This window comes from Sus scrofa, chromosome 14, assembly GCF_000003025.6.
Source record: "Sus scrofa isolate TJ Tabasco breed Duroc chromosome 14, Sscrofa11.1, whole genome shotgun sequence".
NCBI lineage: Eukaryota > Metazoa > Chordata > Mammalia > Artiodactyla > Suidae > Sus > Sus scrofa.
The window spans coordinates 45963981-45980632 of record NC_010456.5 but is presented as its reverse complement, the minus strand read 5'-3'; the positions used below and the strand labels follow the sequence as shown (position 1 = coordinate 45980632).

Here is a 16652-nt window from a genome sequence, read left to right as displayed (position 1 = left end):
GAAATATATTAAGAACTTTATTTTTTAAAACTTTAAAATTAGCAACCATTAGAGAGGAATCTTCTTTAACTTAATCTTTTCTTCAATGTTTGAAAAGTATCTCATCTTTGTTAAAAGTTCCTTGGCTTTTTCAAAATCATCTGAAATAAAGAGAGACATTCATGTGAGGTTTCATTTTAAGCGAGAATAAAATCACTCTCTTATCTAAGGCAGCTGGATCAAACCTGAGCCCCGGGGCCCTGGAGGGCTGATCAATGACTCAGGAAACTGAGGGAGAGAAGTACATCTGGATTGTTCGGGGGGGGGGGGGGGCAAAGGAATTACCAAAAGGGGGCAGAAGCATGCTTGTTCATGAGAAGCTGGTTCTCTTCAGGATGGTGCCTGATAAATAAGTTGTGCTTTAAGAGCTTTCTGCCCCATCCCCATCTCCATCATACATGGTGGGCTGACCCTGATGAGGATGTGGACACTCTGTGCCAGGTGCTGAGGTACCAAGCTGCCCTCAGGAGGCTCACAGTCTCTGGGAAAGAAGCCCTGAGACCAGTGGTTCTTGACCAGGGGTGACTTTGTGCCTATAGGGATGTTTGGCAATGTCTGGAGACATTTTCGGTTGTTGCACTGAGGGGATGGCACTGACATCTAGTGGGTAAAGACCAGAGGTGTTGCTCAACAGGCTGCCCCCCAGGACAAAAACTGGCTCAAAATGTTGGTAGTGTCAAGGTTGAGAAACTCTGACTTAGACCTATGCAAAATGAAATAATATACCACTATATTCATATGTGGGTAAAACTACCAAGAAAAGCAAGGAAATGATTTATACAGAATCCCAATAGAAGGCGGATACAACTGCAAACAGACTACCAGGGGCTTGGAAGGCAGTGGTCATGTTTATTTTATTTGATTGGTTTTTTTTTTTTGGTATTTGTAAGAATTCTTTTAATTTTGATAAAATACACATGATCTAAAACTCACCACTGTAACCATTTTTAAGTGTACAGCTCAGTGGCCTTAAGTATATTCACAGCATGGTACCACCATCCTACCACTTATCCACAGAACCCTTTACATCTTGCACAACTAAAATTCTACCTATAAAACAGTAACTTGCTAGTCCCCCCTCCCCCTTGAGTCCTTGACAACCACCATTCTATTTAGTTTCTATGAATTTGATGACTCTAGGGACCTCATGTAAGTGGAATCACACAATATTTATCTTTTTGTGACTCATTTATTTCACTGAGCATATTTTCAAGGTTCATCCATGTTGTAGCATGTGTCATAATTTCCTTCCTTTTAAAGGGTGATAATATTCCACCATGGAGTTCCCATTGTGCGCAGTGGAAACAAATCTGACTAGGAACCATGAAGTTGTGGGTTCGATCCCTGGCCTCGAGTGGTGGGTTAAGGATCCGGTGTTGCCGTGAGCTGTAGTGTAGGTGGCAGACGTGGCTCTAATCTGGCATTACTGTGGCTGTGGTGTAGGCCGGCAGCTGTAGCTCCGATTAGACCCCTAGCCTGGGAACCTCCATATGCTGCAGGTGAGGGCCTAAAAAGCCAAAAAAAATTTTTTTTCCCCACCACATGTAGGGACCACATTTTGTGTATCCATTCATCAACTGATGGGCAGTTGGGTTGCTTCCACCTGTTAACTGTTGTGAAAAATTCTATGAACATTGGTGCTGACAAACTTTCTCTCTTTGACTAAATTCTGGCCAGACTGCTCAGCCCTCATCCTGGCTAGGCTTCAACCTTGGCCTATGAAGACTGGACAGATACTAACATAGCTTCTTATAGCTCAAAGCCTGCATCCCTAGGATGACTCCAGCCCCAATGTAAAATGCCTCCCTGAGAAAAAAGGGCTGCTAAAAGAATTTACTATTTATTATGGCTTACATCTGAAGATAGGGCCTCCATCTCCCAGTGTCTGTGGGAGGGTACGAACCTAACTTCAAGAAATGCCAGTTAGCAAACCCAAATGGGTTTCACATGGTCCAACTCCTGCTTCCTGCTCTTTATAATTTTTCACTTCCTTGACTCTACTGAGCCCCTGTGTGCCACCCTCCCTCATTCTCCCTTTTAAAAATTAAAAAAAAATTTTTTTTCTTTTTAGGGCCGCACCTGCGGCATATGGAAGTTCTCAGGCTAGGGGTCAAAATAGCAATGTGGGATCTGAGCTGTGTCTCTGACCTATACCACAGCACGTGGCAATGCCGGATTCTTGACCCACTGAGTGAGGTCAGGGATTGAACCTGCATTCTCATGGATACTAGTTGGGTTTGTAACCTTCTGAGCCACAACAGGAATGTCTCATTCTCCCTGTAAAATGCCCACTCACACGTCATTCGCACTGGACTATTTTCCTATTGCATTGGTTACCCCGATTAGAATCTGTCCTTAGCACTTTAAAGTTTGGCCTTGTTTAACTTTGGCAGTTCAAAATATTGCTGGCTCTTAAATGTTCTATTTTCTAGATGTAAGGAAATCCCCTTCTCTTTTCTCTTAAGCTATCTATGAGTCATTAACAATCTAGTAAAGAAGTTGGGGTACAGTCTGCTTCACTATTAATCTTTTTCTTTTTCCTCCCATAGAGATGCTCCTCATTAAGTGTGTGACTGCTCACATCAACCCCCAAATATCCTATCAGTATCAGATCCTAATAGTTGGCTCAGCTCGTCCTTCATAAACAGAGGATGATAGAGACTGTTGTTTAGAGGAAAGAAGAGTATGCTTGCTGTTTATTCCAGTCAACACCTGAACGCAGGGCCCCTGACTTCAAGGCTCTGTGGCAGGATGGGAGCCTAACTTCTATAACTGCCAGTTAGCTAACCCAGAAGGGTTTCCCAGGACCTATTTCTGCTGCCCTCTTTTTGTGCTATTTTATTTTCCTGACTCCCCTGAGCCCCTGTGCACCCCTCTTCCTACTCCTTCACTCTCCCTTTAAAACCCAGTTACTTCTGTACAAACTGAAATTAACTTCAGTTCAGGCTGGATTCTTTTCCCTATCGCAACAGTTATGACTGACTCAAATCTATCCTTACCATGTTAATTAGTTGTCTGGCTTTGTTTAATTGACAGTGCATCTCTCTGAGTGCCTGCTGTCGATTCTGTGTACATCCAGAAGTGGAACTGCTGGATTGCATCGCAGTTCTATTTTTAATATTTTGAGGGACTGTCATACTCTTTTCCATAGTGGGTCCACTATTTTATATTCCCACCAACAGTGTACAACAGTGTAAAAATCCTTGCCAACATTTGTTATTTCCTTTTCTTCTCTTTTTAAATATATAGCACCCACCTCCCTCCCTCCCTCCCTCCCTCTCTCTCTCTCTCTGCAGCATACAGAAGTTCTGGGGCCAGAGACCGAACCCAGGCCACAGCGGTGACACAAGCCAGAGCAAGGACAATGCCAGATCCTTAACCTGCTATACCACCTGGGAACTCCAGTGTGTAGCACCCATAGGTGTGGTTTTGATTTCCATTTCCTAAAGATTAGTGATGTTGAGTATCTTTTTTCTGTTTCTTAATCTGGGTGGTAGGGACATGGGTTTTTGTTCTGTTATTATTCTTTTAATTGTACTTATGTACTATTCATTTTTTTTTAAGAAATTACATTTTATAAGTAAAAAATAAAAGTCTACAAAGGTATAACAGGAACTAGGGTTGGACCCTGGAGGAACAAATCTGACCATTTTAGCCTACAAGCTGGGCCAGGTGCCTGTCTTTTCTGCTATTAATCTATATACTTCTCCATCTTTTAGAGATCCTCCCTCTGCCTGCTTCTCAGAATCAACTCCTACAGTCCTGCAAAGTAGGCAGTAGCTGTGTAAACCTATTCTTTGGCCTTCACTAATCGGACTAGAGCAAAGATCTGACTCAAACTGGGGCAATCAAATTTCCTCTCCCAGGAATCTAGGTTGGGTCTAGGAGGTTCTAGTCAGATGGTAAAAGACCTTGTTCTTATAAGGTAATAGATCAAGGAGGACTAAGGAGTCAACCAGCCAGCAAGGCCACTTTGCAGCACCGTGCACTAATGAAGCAGATGGAACAGGTGTAGAGAGGGGAGAGAAGGATGGAGTGGACCACCAGGGCCACCAAGCTCAGGACTGCAATCTTGCTTCCAGATTGCTTTCTGGCTCCCAGGTCCTGTTCTAGAAAAGCTCTTGTTACACTGTACTATGTGCATCTCAGGGACTTTGGACTCTGAGACCTAACCCTGATTCCTTATAATCACCTCCTTTTATCTGGGCTAGTATGAGTTGCTTTCTCCGTCCTATAATCGAGTGATCCCTAAGCCAAAGGGCTATTAATCTCTTATTTAAGGGATGGCACAAATCTCGGAAGGAGAGGAAATCTGTTCTTGCTTAAAAATAATTGGAAATAGATCTAGTCTCTTCAGCCTGAGAGCCAGGAGCAGTGGGGACAAGGATAAACACTCCATATTTGCAATGTGGGCACAGCCTGGCCATGGGCTTCTCCTGGGCATTGGAGAAGGGGCATGTAGGCCCTGTCAAATGTTGACTGCACAGCCTTGCCCTCAGGGTCTGCCTGCATTGGCTTCAGCCCACATCTCTCACCTCATCCTCTCCTACTTGCTATAGGGGAATGGAAGCACTTTTTTCTCATCTAACCTTCAACAGTCACATCAATAGTTTTGGCACACATCTGGTTTCTCTAGCAAGACTATGAATCCATGAAGGCAGAAATGCAGACTCCCTGTATTTTATAGCTCCCCATGGACTTGACAAGGGATGGGTATATATAATAGATACTTTTTTTTTTTTGTCTTTTCTTTAGGGCTGTATGTGCGGCATATGGAGGTTCCCAGGCTAGCCTATGCCACAGCTACAGCAACGTGGGATCCGAGCTGCATCTGCAACCTACACCACAGCTCACGGCAACACCGGATCCTTAACCCACTGAACGAGGCTGGGGACCAAACTTGTGTCTTCATGGATCCTAGTCAGATTTGTTTCTGCTGATACATGATGGGAACTCCCTGTAACAGCTACTTATTGAATGGATGGTTATACTCAGTGCTTACAATATTTGAGAAAGTCAGGAAATAAAGACAGTACCTCTTTCAAAAGCTCTGCTCACATTGTCAGTCAATTCTTTCTGTTTAGCTGAAAAAGAAAGGCATTATCTTAATTTTTCTATTTGAAAGATCATAATATGAGGATAATCTTTTGTCATTTTGTTGTTGCGAACGCAACACAGCAGGGAGCTTGGGTTCAAGAGGAAGGCCTCATAACCTCTGTCTCTACATGTTTCATGATGCAGCTCCTGTTTAGTGCAGCTCTGACTGGCCCGAGTTAACACTGTTTTTCTAATCATGAAAGGTCTGAGGGGCAATCACCAAAGCTTATAAAATGCCTATAGAATCATTAAAAAAAGGGACAAAGAAATGCCTTGATTACCTCCACAAAGCACTCTGAGTCTTCCAGATTTCAGCTAGGAGAAAACTAACAAAGTGGGCTCATGTATCAGCAGGGCATTACAGAGTATTTCAGGTACCCACTCTCAGAAAAGTGAAACATTTAGATCATACTGTACCTTAAGAGAGAAGATGCCTGATAAAGTAAAGGAGCAGTTATCGCATATTTTTATTGTTTCCCCATTAGGAAATTAGGAATTTTATGAATGCATTTTCTAGATACAAACAGTATCAATCATTTATATGGTACCTGCTTTCAAAGCACCTTTTTTTTTTTTTTTTTTTGTCTTTTGTCTTTTTGTTGTTGTTGTTGTTGTTGTTGCTATTTCTTGGGCCGCTCCTGCGGCATATGGAGGTTCCCAGGCTAGGGGTTGAATCAGAGCTGTAGCCACCGGGCTACGCCAGAGCCACAGCAACGCGGGATCCGAGCCGCGTCTGCAACCTACACCACAGCTCACGGCAACGCCGGATCATTAACCCACTGAGCAAGGGCAGGGACTGAACCCGCAAGCTCATGGTTCCTAGTCAGATTCGTTAACCACTGCGCCACGACGGGAACTTCTCAAAGCACTTTTAAAAAAATTACTCAATGAGGAATTCCTGTCGTGGCTCAGTGGTTAATGAATCCGACCAGGAACTATGAGGTTTCGTGTTCGATCCCTGGACTTGCTCAGTGGGTTAAGGATCCAGCGTTGCCGTAAGCTGTGGTATAAGTTGCAGACGCAGCTCGGATCCCACGTTGCTGTGGCTGTGGCGTAGGCTGGCAGCTACAGCTCTGATTAGACTCCTAGCCTGTGAACCTTCATACACCACAGGTGCAGCCCTAGAAAAGGCAAAAAGACCAAAAAAAAAAAAAAAAGTAAAAATTATTCAGTGTATTACATTTATAGCTGTACAATGATCATCACAACCCAATTTTATAGCATTTCCATCCCAAACGCTCAGCACATGCCTACCCCACAACCTGTCTCATTTGGAAACCATGTTTTTCAAAGTCTGTGAGTCAGTATCTGCTCTGAGAAGGAGTTCATTGTGTCCTTTTTTTAGATTCCACATGTAAGTGATAGCATTTGATGTTGGTGTCTGTCTGACTTCACTTAGCATGATAATTTCTAGATCCATCCATGTTGCTGCAAATACCATTATTTCTTTCCTTTTTAATGGCTAAGCAATATTCCATTGTGTATATCTACCACATCTTCTTTATTTTTATACAATATTATTTTTTAAAATACTCAGTGAATTTTATTACATTTATAGTTGTACAACGATCATCACAACCCAATTTTATAGCATTTCCATCCCAAACCCCACTTCCTTTGCAAAGCACTTTTAAAGATATTATATCCCCATTGCAGGCAATGACGGGTATTGGAAGAATATACTATGGTCACATGGTTGGTGAGCAGAAGAACTAGGAACAGACCCCAAGTCACCTGACTCCTAGTCCAGTGGTTAGGAACTTGCTGCTAAGGTAGCAATGTGGTGTGGGCAAAAGAACACCGGGCCTAGAGTTCCCGTCATGGTGCAGTGGTTAACAAATCTGACTAGGAACCATGAGGTTTTGGGTTCGATCCCTGGCCTTGCTCAGTGGGTTAAGGATCCGGCATTGCTGTGAGCTGTGGTGTAGGTTGCAGACGTGGCTCGAATCCCGTGTTGCTGTGGCTCTGGCGTAGGCCAGTGGCTACAGCTCCAATTGGACCCCTAGCCTGGGAACCTCCATATGTCGCAGGAGCGACCCTAGAAAAGGCAAAAAGACAAAAACAAAACAAAACACTGGGCTAGGAGTCTGGAGGCTAGGAAGTCCTAATCCCAAAACTCTCTAGCTCATACCCTTGAACATTCACTCTACCTGGGCCTTAGCAGGGAGGAAATTCAAGAATTACTCTAAATGAAGGTCAGTGATCTGCTTAAAACCATATGTTAACTATAGAGATAGAACATCCCTTACCACTGTTGAGCACTTACCATGGACCAGGCACTGTGTCAAGTGTTTTTTATGCTTTAACTCATCTAATTTAATCCTTGCAACAAATGATACTAATATTGACTCCATTTTATAGATGAGGAAACTGAAGTTCAGAGGGGTGAAGTCACTTTGCTCAAGGTACACAAAAATCAGTGGCAGTGTTGGGACTGAACCTACGTCTCCCTCACCCAGAGCTTCCTGATCCTCTGCCTTCCAAAGCCAGGCAGCTGGGACTTCTGACTGCAAATACCGAGTTTCTCTTTTTAAATACCACCCGGCCCTAAAACTGCTGACACACCTCCAGCTGACAGCTCCCTTACTGCAACTTCTATTAGATTTGTTTGTAATTTATTCACTCATTTGACAAACATTTACAGAGTCTCTGTTATACTCCAGTACTGTTCCATGTGCTGAGTATGTGAGGGAAGCAAAAAGGAAACATAGTTTCTGCCTCTGCAAAACTTCCAGTCCAATTATAATTCCATAATACTCCAATCTAATAGGCTGATATTGGTCACATAATCACACATAGAACAGTAAGGTTATATTTGATTAGTCCTACAAAAGATGGGTACCCAAGGCCAAAAGGTATAGACACAGAGGTCCTCTGAGGATTCTCTGAGGAAGTGATGATTGCCCCCAGCTCTGAAGGGAAGAGTTAAGGTGGGGTGGAGGAGAAGAGGGTTTCAGGCAGAAGCAACAGCATTTGCAAATGCCCTGGTTAGGAAGGCGTAAGGTACAGATAAAGAGCTGGAAGCAGCCTGTGTGGCTGGAGTGGAAGGAGCAAACTGGAGGAAGCAAAGGCCAAACCATACAGGTCTCTTTAACTTGAGAGTGGTGAGATGCCACTCAAAGTTTTTAAAGCAAGGCCAAAGGTATTATGATTAGATTTGAGTTTCAAAAAGATCACACAAGTGACAGAGTAGGAATATATCAGATTGAAGGTAGAGATGATCAGTCTGGAGTTACTCCAGTTGTCCAGGTGAGAGAGAATAGCTCTCTCTCACCTGAACAGTGCCTGATCCATAGTAGGCATGCCATAAACAACTAATACTATGTGTGTACATTTTGAGTGAGAAACTTGGACCCTTTTCTACACGGCATGGTTAATTTTATGTGCTTACTTAGTTAGGATATAGTGCCCAGTTGTTTGATCAAACACACAGTCTAGATGTTATTGGGAAGGTATTCTGTAGTTGTGATTAACATTTACTGTCAGTTCACTTTAAGGAGATTATCTTCAATGACATGGGTGGGCTTCATCAAATCAGTTGAAGGCAGTAAGCAAAAACTGAGGTTTCCTTAAGAATTCTGCCTGGTGACTAACACAGAAGTCCTGCCTGAGTTTCCAGTCTGCCCATCTGTTCTATATATTTTGAACTTGCTAGCTCCCAATCACATGATCCATTCCTTAAAAGAAATCTTCCTCTCCACACACACATACACTATTGATTCTGTTTCTCTGGAGAACACTGATTGATATACTATGGAATAAAGCAGAAAGTAAAGCAACATGGGACCATAAGATCAAAGTTTCAGTCTGTTCTGCTCTATCTGCTGTGTGACCTTGGGCATTTCCATGAACTTCTGAGACCTATTTTTCCTGTCAGAGATAATATTATCCAAATGATGTCATAGGTGGGAAAAAGCACTGTGATCTGCAAAATACTATTACATTCTTGGTTTAAGCCTGCCTTCCAGGAGCCGGTTATAAATCCTGCCAGTATCCATGACCTGCTCAGTGGGTTAAGGATGCAGCTTTGCCGTGAGCTGTGGTGTAGGTCACAGATCCAGCTCAGATCCTGTGTTTCTGTGGCTGTGGTGGAGGCCACCAGCTGCAGCTCTGATTGGACCCTTAGCCTGGGAACTTCTGTGTGCCGAAGGTGTGGCCCTGAAAAGCAAAAAAAAAAAAGCCTACCTTTCAGAGAATAGGGGTATTGCAATCTAATCTCTAGACAAAATTGGTTTCAGTATAATCAAGAAAAAAAGCCCTTGAATCCTTATGAAGACCAATATGTATTCTTTATACTCGTTTTTCACTTAATACCCACACATACTCAAAATACCAAAAAAGGCATTTCATAGTATTTTATATTTTACCTCGGACAACAGATTCAATCTCATTCATGGCAGTTTCACTTTGAGCCTCTGCAAGTTTTTCATTGATTTCCATTATTTCCATGAGGAACTGGCTGTCCATTTCATGATCTGTCCCTTCAGGAATCTCTATTCCATGGAGCTTTAGCTATTGGGGCATAAAGCAGAGAAAAGAAGTTTAATTCAAGAAACTATGGCCAGAGTCATAAATCCTACTCACCCTTCAGAACAGACTACCACTCATAGGGGAAACCTGAATTGTCCCAATAATGGAAGTGAGAGGGTAGGGTGTTGGAAAGTTGGACTGAGACAGGAGTACTGGGACAGGATCACTCTGCCACCTGGACTATGTGACTCTGGGTGAGTCATTCTTCTACTTGGGGGGATGAACTAGATATCTGTAAAGATTCTATTAAATCCTAAAATTCTAAGGTGCTTACTCCTGCCCCAGCAAAAAACAAAACAAAAATTATTCTTCCCTTAAAGTCAGCACTATCCAATCCTTGAAATTTATATAAGATCGTTAAAAAAATGCAATTGGGCAAGTCGGATTTAGAGATACTTAGAGAATATTATACTCATGTAGTATTTTTGAGGTTAATTACTAGAGTCCCTAGACTAGCTCAGGTCTCAAGCAAGCCTCTATTGAATATGTGAACTGGAGATTGGCACTTGCCATCTGCCTCTACATGGATTGAATCATGAGCCACTACAGCTGCTGACCCTCAATACCCCCTGAAAGAGTGCAGGGTGTAGATCAGGAGTGAGGAACTCTGTGCCCTGGGAAAAATGGCAGAATAAGTCTTCAGATAGATATTTTCAGATTTTATCAGCCCAATTCTTGCATTTCCTCATGCCCAGAAAAGCACTAAAATCCTTCATGGTGGAATTCCCATTGTGGCTCAGAGGAAACAAATCTGACTAGTACCCATGAGGACACAGGTTCAATCCCTGATCTCACTCAGTGGGTTAAGGATCCAGTGTTGCTGTGAGCTGTGGTGTAGGTTGCAGATGTGGCTAAAATCTGGTGTTGCTATGGTGTAGGCCGGCAGCTGCAGCTCTGATTCGACCTCTAGACTGGGAATCTCTATACACCACATGTGCAGCCCTAATGAAACAAACAAAAAAACCCCCCCAAAATAAAAAATAAAATCCTTCATGGTGACATCTGCTCTTCATGACTAGTAGTAACCTTCACGAGACTAGCAGCTAACTTTTGTAAAATGTGTGCTTGTTTGCATGTTCCTCCCCTTCACCAAAATCACATACATACTGACCTTCTCCCCCTGCCTTTTAGGAGCAGTATTTCAGACCTATGAAATGCTCCTTCCTGGGCTATAGTCCTCATTTTGTCCCAAATAAAACTTAACTCTCAACTTTTAAGTTGTGCATATTTTTTAAGTCGACAAATACAAGGGAGAAGCTGTCCCACAGAGCAATAGGACCAGGAAGTCATGCAGAGAAGGGTGGGAAAATCACCTTACAAGGTATAGTCCCCTGCTCAGGGGGGCCAGAAGGGTCTTATAGGCATCATTTACGAGGGTCGAATGTTTCTCTGAGAAGTCCTTTTCAGTCTGTTAGAGAAAATGAAAATAGTCATATTACCACCCAAATCAGCCATCTTTTTTTTTTTTTTTTTTTTGCCTTTTTTTAGGACCACACCCGCAGCATATGGAGGTTCCTGGACTAGGGGTCCAATCACAGCTGTAGCTGCCAGCCTACGCCATAGCCATAGCGATGCCAGATCGCAGCTGCATCTACGACCTACACTGTAGCTCACAGCAATGCTGGATCCTTAACCCACTGATGGAGGCCAGGGATCGAACCTGTGCCCTAAAGGATACTAGTCAGATTAGTTTCCACTGAACCACGACGGGGACTCCCAAATCAGCCATCTCACATGCACAAACTGTTTCATAAAATACTGATGGGTAAGCACATAAGGAAGCCAAAGTAGAACTGGTGTGGGATAAACTTTTTACTTTTGGATGGTGGTTCTAATTCTGCTGAGAAATCAGGTAAAAGCTCTGAGTGTTAAGGACAGTTGGCTGGGGCTAGGCTGCCCTAGGAGGAAGCTGGTTGTACAGCTCTAGCCTTGATAATCACATAACCACAAGGCCACTGCCATCACTCAGGGTGCACACGTGTTTGGGTATGATTAAGGGTGACCAATAAGTTACCTGAGATCTCTGGCTGAAGAAATCTGGGTGGACAAGACGCTGTAGTTCTTGGTACCTATGCTGGAGCTTTGAAGTGTCAACTCTGAAAGAGTGGTTGCTGGAAGAAAATCAGGGGATGAAATTCATGCATCAGATATTTACAAATTTATATACTACAGGCCTGGTTCCTGTTCTCTTGGAGGATGGCACAATAAACATGTGGACAGAGCTCTTTCAAAAAATGGTAGGCACTGCAAATAAAAACAGAATAGGGTCAGAGAATGGTAGAGGTGGTGGACAAAGAGATGTTATTTGGGCTGAAACGTGAATGATAATGAATATTCAAAGATCAGAGGAAGGCTCATTCAGGCACAGGGAACATGCAAAGGAAGGCCCTGAAGTGGGAACAAGATTGGCAAACTTGAGCAACTTAAAGGGTAGTGTTAGTGCAGCCCAACATCAGTGTCAGTGACTGGTGGGGCCAGATCCCACACTTAAGGGGAAGAGGCATTCCTGAATTCCATACTTCTTTTTCTAAGGCCAGGTCCCTTCATCTCTGTCTCACTTTAATCCCCTTTCTCTTTCCATTCCCAGAGCTGCCTGTCCTAGCTCCGCCCAAACTTCACGCACCTCTCCAAGCTCCTCAAACTTCGGAGGTAAAGTTTTTTCCTCTTTCCAATTTCTCAGATCTTCCAATTCTCACTTTTCCCTTAGACTCTGCCTTAATGCCCACAGCATTAAGTTTTTTCCTGCTATTACGCTTTTGCTTTGGATAACAACTTAGTACTTCTTCTTAAAAGTCTCAACCCAAGTTTAAGCGTTCTGAACCTAATTCCTCAAGTCACCACCCTCCAGGGCCTCGCAAGCACCCTTCCCTCAGTCCTGACTCTCAACTTCCCTTCCACTCAGATCCTGCCCCTTAAGACTCCCTCCAAGGCAGCCTCCAAACCTCAGTTTCCCCTAACCATACTCCCCGCCCCCAGTCCTCGCTCCACACTCCATCCCTTGAAACATCGTTGCTCAGGTCCGCCCCTCAACTTCCTCTCTGGACACATCCTACCCACCACTCCCCCAGGCCCCACCCCCAGTCCCTGTGCTCTAGGGCTCCGCCCACCTAGGTAACTGGTCCCACTTTCTCCTTCCCTCTCCTCCCCTCTCACTCGCCCAGACGCGTTTCCCTAAACTACCTCCCGTACCAGTCCATGAGGCTGAAGTAGTCTCGAGCGGGGTCAGGTGGCTGCAGCGCACGGCACTGAGGGCAGAAGAACTGGTCTCCTCGCAGGGGGCCCCCTAGGCCGCCGCAGTTCCAACACCGGGGGGAGTTGCTTCCTGCCAGCGACACAACATTGCAGTTTAGCAGTCCTCTCCAGAGGAGGCCTGTTGGCCACAGCCTTGACAACCGGAGCAAGGCCCCAGTCCTTCCGCCCCACATCTGGCTGGCGGCCTGCCTCCCAGCGGTCACCTGTTGCGGGGGAGAGAATGCCCCCCTAGACTAGTGCTATTGATTGGCCGGGAGCGGAGGGGGCGGGATCAGTCAGGGGAAACCTGGATTTAGAGTTCCGCTCTACGTTTTAAACTGCAACTCCCAGAAAGCATTGAGGCTATGCGGGCTGCCACATCTGCTGTTCCTCATTGGTCCGGTGGCGGCCGAGGGTGTTTTGATTGGTTGAGGGTGGAGTTTGTATCTACGGGTTTAGCGCCACTCCGCTGACTGCAGCTGCTCTGAGCGTGCAGTTTGGGTGGGCTCACGCGGTGAGTCATAGTGGGGAACTTCTCTTGGGTCTTTGAGGGTTCAAATCCTGTCCCCAGGGTCTTATTGCGCGTTGAATTTCCCGAGCTTCCGTTTTGTCTTGTATTTGAGCTTGAGGAATGGGGGAGAGGAAGGCGTGGGCAACCCTTTTCCTCCTTCTTCTTTTTTTTTTTTTTTTTTTTTGTCTTTTGTCCTTTTAGGGTCATATGGAGGTTCCCAGGCTAGGGGTCCAATCGGAGCTGTAGCTGCCTGCCTACACCACAGCCAACACCACACACCAACGCTGGATCCCAGCTTCATCTGCGACGTACACCGCGGGATCCTTAACCCGCTGAGCAAGGCCCCTCGTCCTCGTGGATACTAGTTGGGTTCGTTAACCACTGAGCCACTCCGGGAACTCCACTCTCTTCCTTCTTTGTAGGTAAACTTCGAGGTCTTGTTACTTAAAGCTGAAACTGGCCAGGACCTACAGGATAAGAAAGAACAAAGTTGTGCTCTTGAAAATCAGAGCAAAGTTGCTTTGTAAAGAGTTTTTATAGGTCTTAGCAATCATTTCCATACCAATCTTCAATCTGGAAAGTAGTTGAAAACCCATTCTTTGCTAGGCGCTGCAGGAACTTTAAATACACAGACTTGGGTAGGAGGATGTTCTACGAGTGTCCATAAAGAAGTATGGGGGATGGGTGGCGATGTGAGGGTAAGAGGACACCAATCTTACTTGGGACTTAGTTTCTCTATTTGAAAAAAAAAATGTTGCACTTGTAAGGTCTTTTCCTGCTTTCATAGTTTTTGGGCCTGGAACTCGCAATTATCAAGCTTTACTGAGGGGGTTTGGAGGGAGGAACATTAATGCATCACCTCATTTGATTCTCAAGCTCTATCTACTTTTTTGGGTTCATAGAGGTTGTGATCTACCTAAAGGTCATGGGGAGAGTTGACTTCAACATCTGATTTAACCCCAGACCTGTTTGCTTCTAACCTCTTCACAATACTTTTTATTCATGGAGGAGTCCAGTGTGGTCCTCGTCTGGTGGACCCTTACTTATCATGAGCTATTACAGCAGCTACCTTTCACACACCGTCTTTTGCCAGTTTTCAGGGTAGAGAAGTCTTGCTCAAAAAGCTGCAGGAGGACACAGCCCAGCTGAGCTTGTTATTAGAGCAGCACGCCCTGAAGTGGCAGAGAGCCCTGGAAACACCTCCCTGGTGTACTTTAAGGAAAACTCATCAGGACTATCGCTTCTGGAAAGCTGTGTAAATGCAATAATCAGTGTAAGTCATGTTTACTATATTCTCCTTGAGGGGTACCCTGAGTGTGGGGTCTGGAGAGAAAGCATTAAAAAAAAAATTGGATTAGAGATTTAAAGTTAGGAATGGGAAGTTACTTTGACTTTACCTATAGGTTCTGGTTCTGATGTTAGTTGAACTGTTCATCAGATTAATTCTACAGCTAAGGTGGGAACCTCTGTTTTGATCTCTGGCTTCTTTCAGACTTCTTTTGGGCTGGGAGGCCCTTGAGGATGCTGAAAAGATGAGCCCCATAGTTAATTAGCATCACAAAGGGCTAGGTGGAGTTGTTTAGAGAAGTCTTTGTGTTTTGCCTCATTAAGTGGCCCAGCTCTTAGTTTGGAGTCAAGGGCTCCAGAAAGAGCCACAGAACTTGGTTCCTACCCTCCAGGAGCTGGCTATGGGGAGAGGGGGCATCAATAACATTTTTCATAAACAGCCATCCCTGGGGTGGTGCAGCGAATTTCTGCATAGTTTCTCTTTGCCCATTGGCTACACCAGGCCACTTGACCTTTCCTTCCCTAGCTCAGTTTCATTGCTTTTTACTTATTTACAGCCTTCAAATAATTTGTTTCTCACAATGGTTTGTGGCTGTCAGGCAGAAAGCTACTAGGTGCAAATGATCTGATGAAAAGCTCAGCCCAGAATAATTATAGTTAGTATGTCTAGACTGTCAGAATTAACTTTTGCTTGCCCTTGATATTTTTCTTTTCTTTTCTTTTTTGACTGTTGTAATATGTCCATCCTTCACTCTTGACCTTTAAACTCACCTTTTGTTGGACACTTGTTTTCGAGGTCGTGATGTCTGGGGAGACGGATGTGGAGTGTCAGCAGTCTCATGGCAGTGCCTCCCCACAGCCCCACGCCAGCGGTGCCTGCTCACAGTCCCAAGGTGGCTTCTCGCAGTCCCACGGTCCCTTCTCACAGCCACATGGCTCCTCTTCACAGACCCAGGGCATGTCTGGCTCTTCCACCAGCACAGTGCCCACGTCCAGCCAGTCCTCTCACTCCAGCTCAGGCACCCTGAGCTCCTTAGAAACAGTGTCTACTCAGGAACTCTATTCTATTCCTGAGGACTCAGAACCTGAGGAGCCTGTCCCTGCCCCTTGGGCTCGATTATGGGCCCTCCAGGATGGATTCTCTAATCTTGGTAAGACTGTTTGTTATGTAGTGTAATGTTTTGTTCAGAAGAACAGTTAAAGAAAGTTGTTGCAACAGATAGCTCAAGACACTCTTGGAATGATTCTGGAGTTTGAAGGTGATGAAAGATGAAACCAAGGAAGCGATTTTGGGTAGTGTGCTGGCTCTTACTTGCCATGGATCTCCTTCATTTATTCTTTCAACAAATATTAACTGGCAGTTTGCAGTGTGTTGTCCATCTGAAGAGAGTTGTGGGTCCATTCACTAGAAAAATGCTGATTCATGCAAACTTACAAACATTTGTCATCTAATCAAAGAAGCTCCACTACGTAACTCCTGCCATGGTGCAGTAGCTTCAGAGCATCGATTTTACAGTTTCAGATTGGGGAAGGCTGTTTGTTGACTCTGTTAGCTTGTTTTTGTCTCAAAATAGCCATCCCTGGAGTTCCCTGATGGCTCATTGAGTTAAGGATCTAACATGGTCACTGCTGTGGCTTGGGTTTGATCCCTGGCCTGGGAATGTCTGCATTCCATGGGCAAGGCCAAAAAAAAAATTTCATTCCTAAGTAATTTTTTACTTATTTTTAAAGTTTTTTTGCTTTTTAGGGCTGCGTCCACAGCATATGGAGGTTTCCGGGCTAGGGGTCTAATCCGAGCTGTAGCTGCTGGCCTACACCACAGCCACAGAAACCAGGGATCCTAGCCACACCCGTAGCCTACACCATAGCTCACAGCAAAGCCAGATCCTTAATTCACTGAGTGAGGCCAGGGATCAAACCTGCAACCTATGGTTCCTAGTGGGATTCGTTTCCGCTG

The 16652-nt window shown here is 44.5% G+C and overlaps 2 protein-coding genes across 11 annotated transcripts in view; one reads left to right on the top strand and one right to left on the bottom strand.

Annotated features, from left to right (window-relative positions):
* Window positions 1-13173, bottom strand: HSCB (HscB mitochondrial iron-sulfur cluster cochaperone). Of its 3 annotated transcripts, none has more exons than XM_021074052.1 (6): window positions 12856-13125; window positions 11681-11777; window positions 10985-11074; window positions 9504-9648; window positions 5076-5123; window positions 1-140 (listed from the first exon to the last, which is right to left on the bottom strand). In XM_021074052.1, exons 1-6 carry the CDS (start codon window positions 13089-13091, stop codon window positions 49-51), a joined length of 708 nt encoding a protein of 235 aa, XP_020929711.1. In that variant the 5' UTR covers window positions 13092-13125; the 3' UTR covers window positions 1-48. The 3 variants fall into 3 exon arrangements, with proteins under 3 accessions (XP_020929711.1, XP_020929713.1, XP_020929712.1); XM_021074054.1 differs by having other exon boundaries at window positions 10-140; window positions 10980-11074; window positions 12856-12935; XM_021074053.1 differs by lacking the exons at window positions 1-140; window positions 5076-5123 and having other exon boundaries at window positions 9499-9648; window positions 10980-11074; window positions 12856-13173.
* CHEK2 (checkpoint kinase 2) overlaps window positions 13283-16652 on the top strand; it is a 267518-nt gene continuing 264148 nt past the window's right edge. For 2 of the 8 annotated variants that reach the window (XM_021072041.1, XM_021072035.1), the window contains exons 1-2: window positions 13283-13411; window positions 14502-15846. In XM_021072041.1, coding sequence (XP_020927700.1) covers window positions 15498-15846 — 349 coding nt within the window. In that variant the 5' untranslated portion in view covers window positions 13283-13411; window positions 14502-15497. 8 annotated transcript variants of the gene reach the window in all.

Bases quoted from the DNA above. Each gene is read 5' to 3' on its own strand.
- HSCB (XM_021074052.1), bottom strand. From the start codon at position 13,091: ATGTGGGGCGGAAGGACTGGGGCCTTGCTCCGGTTGTCAAGGCTGTGG. The intron at 9,649-10,984 runs GTAAGGTGATTT...ATGCCCCAATAG, and splicing joins TGAGCAGGGGACTATACCTT to CTAAAGCTCCATGGAATAGA. The intron at 141-5,075 runs GTACTGTCTTTA...TCTTTATTTCAG, and splicing joins GAGCAGAGCTTTTGAAAGAG to ATGATTTTGAAAAAGCCAAG.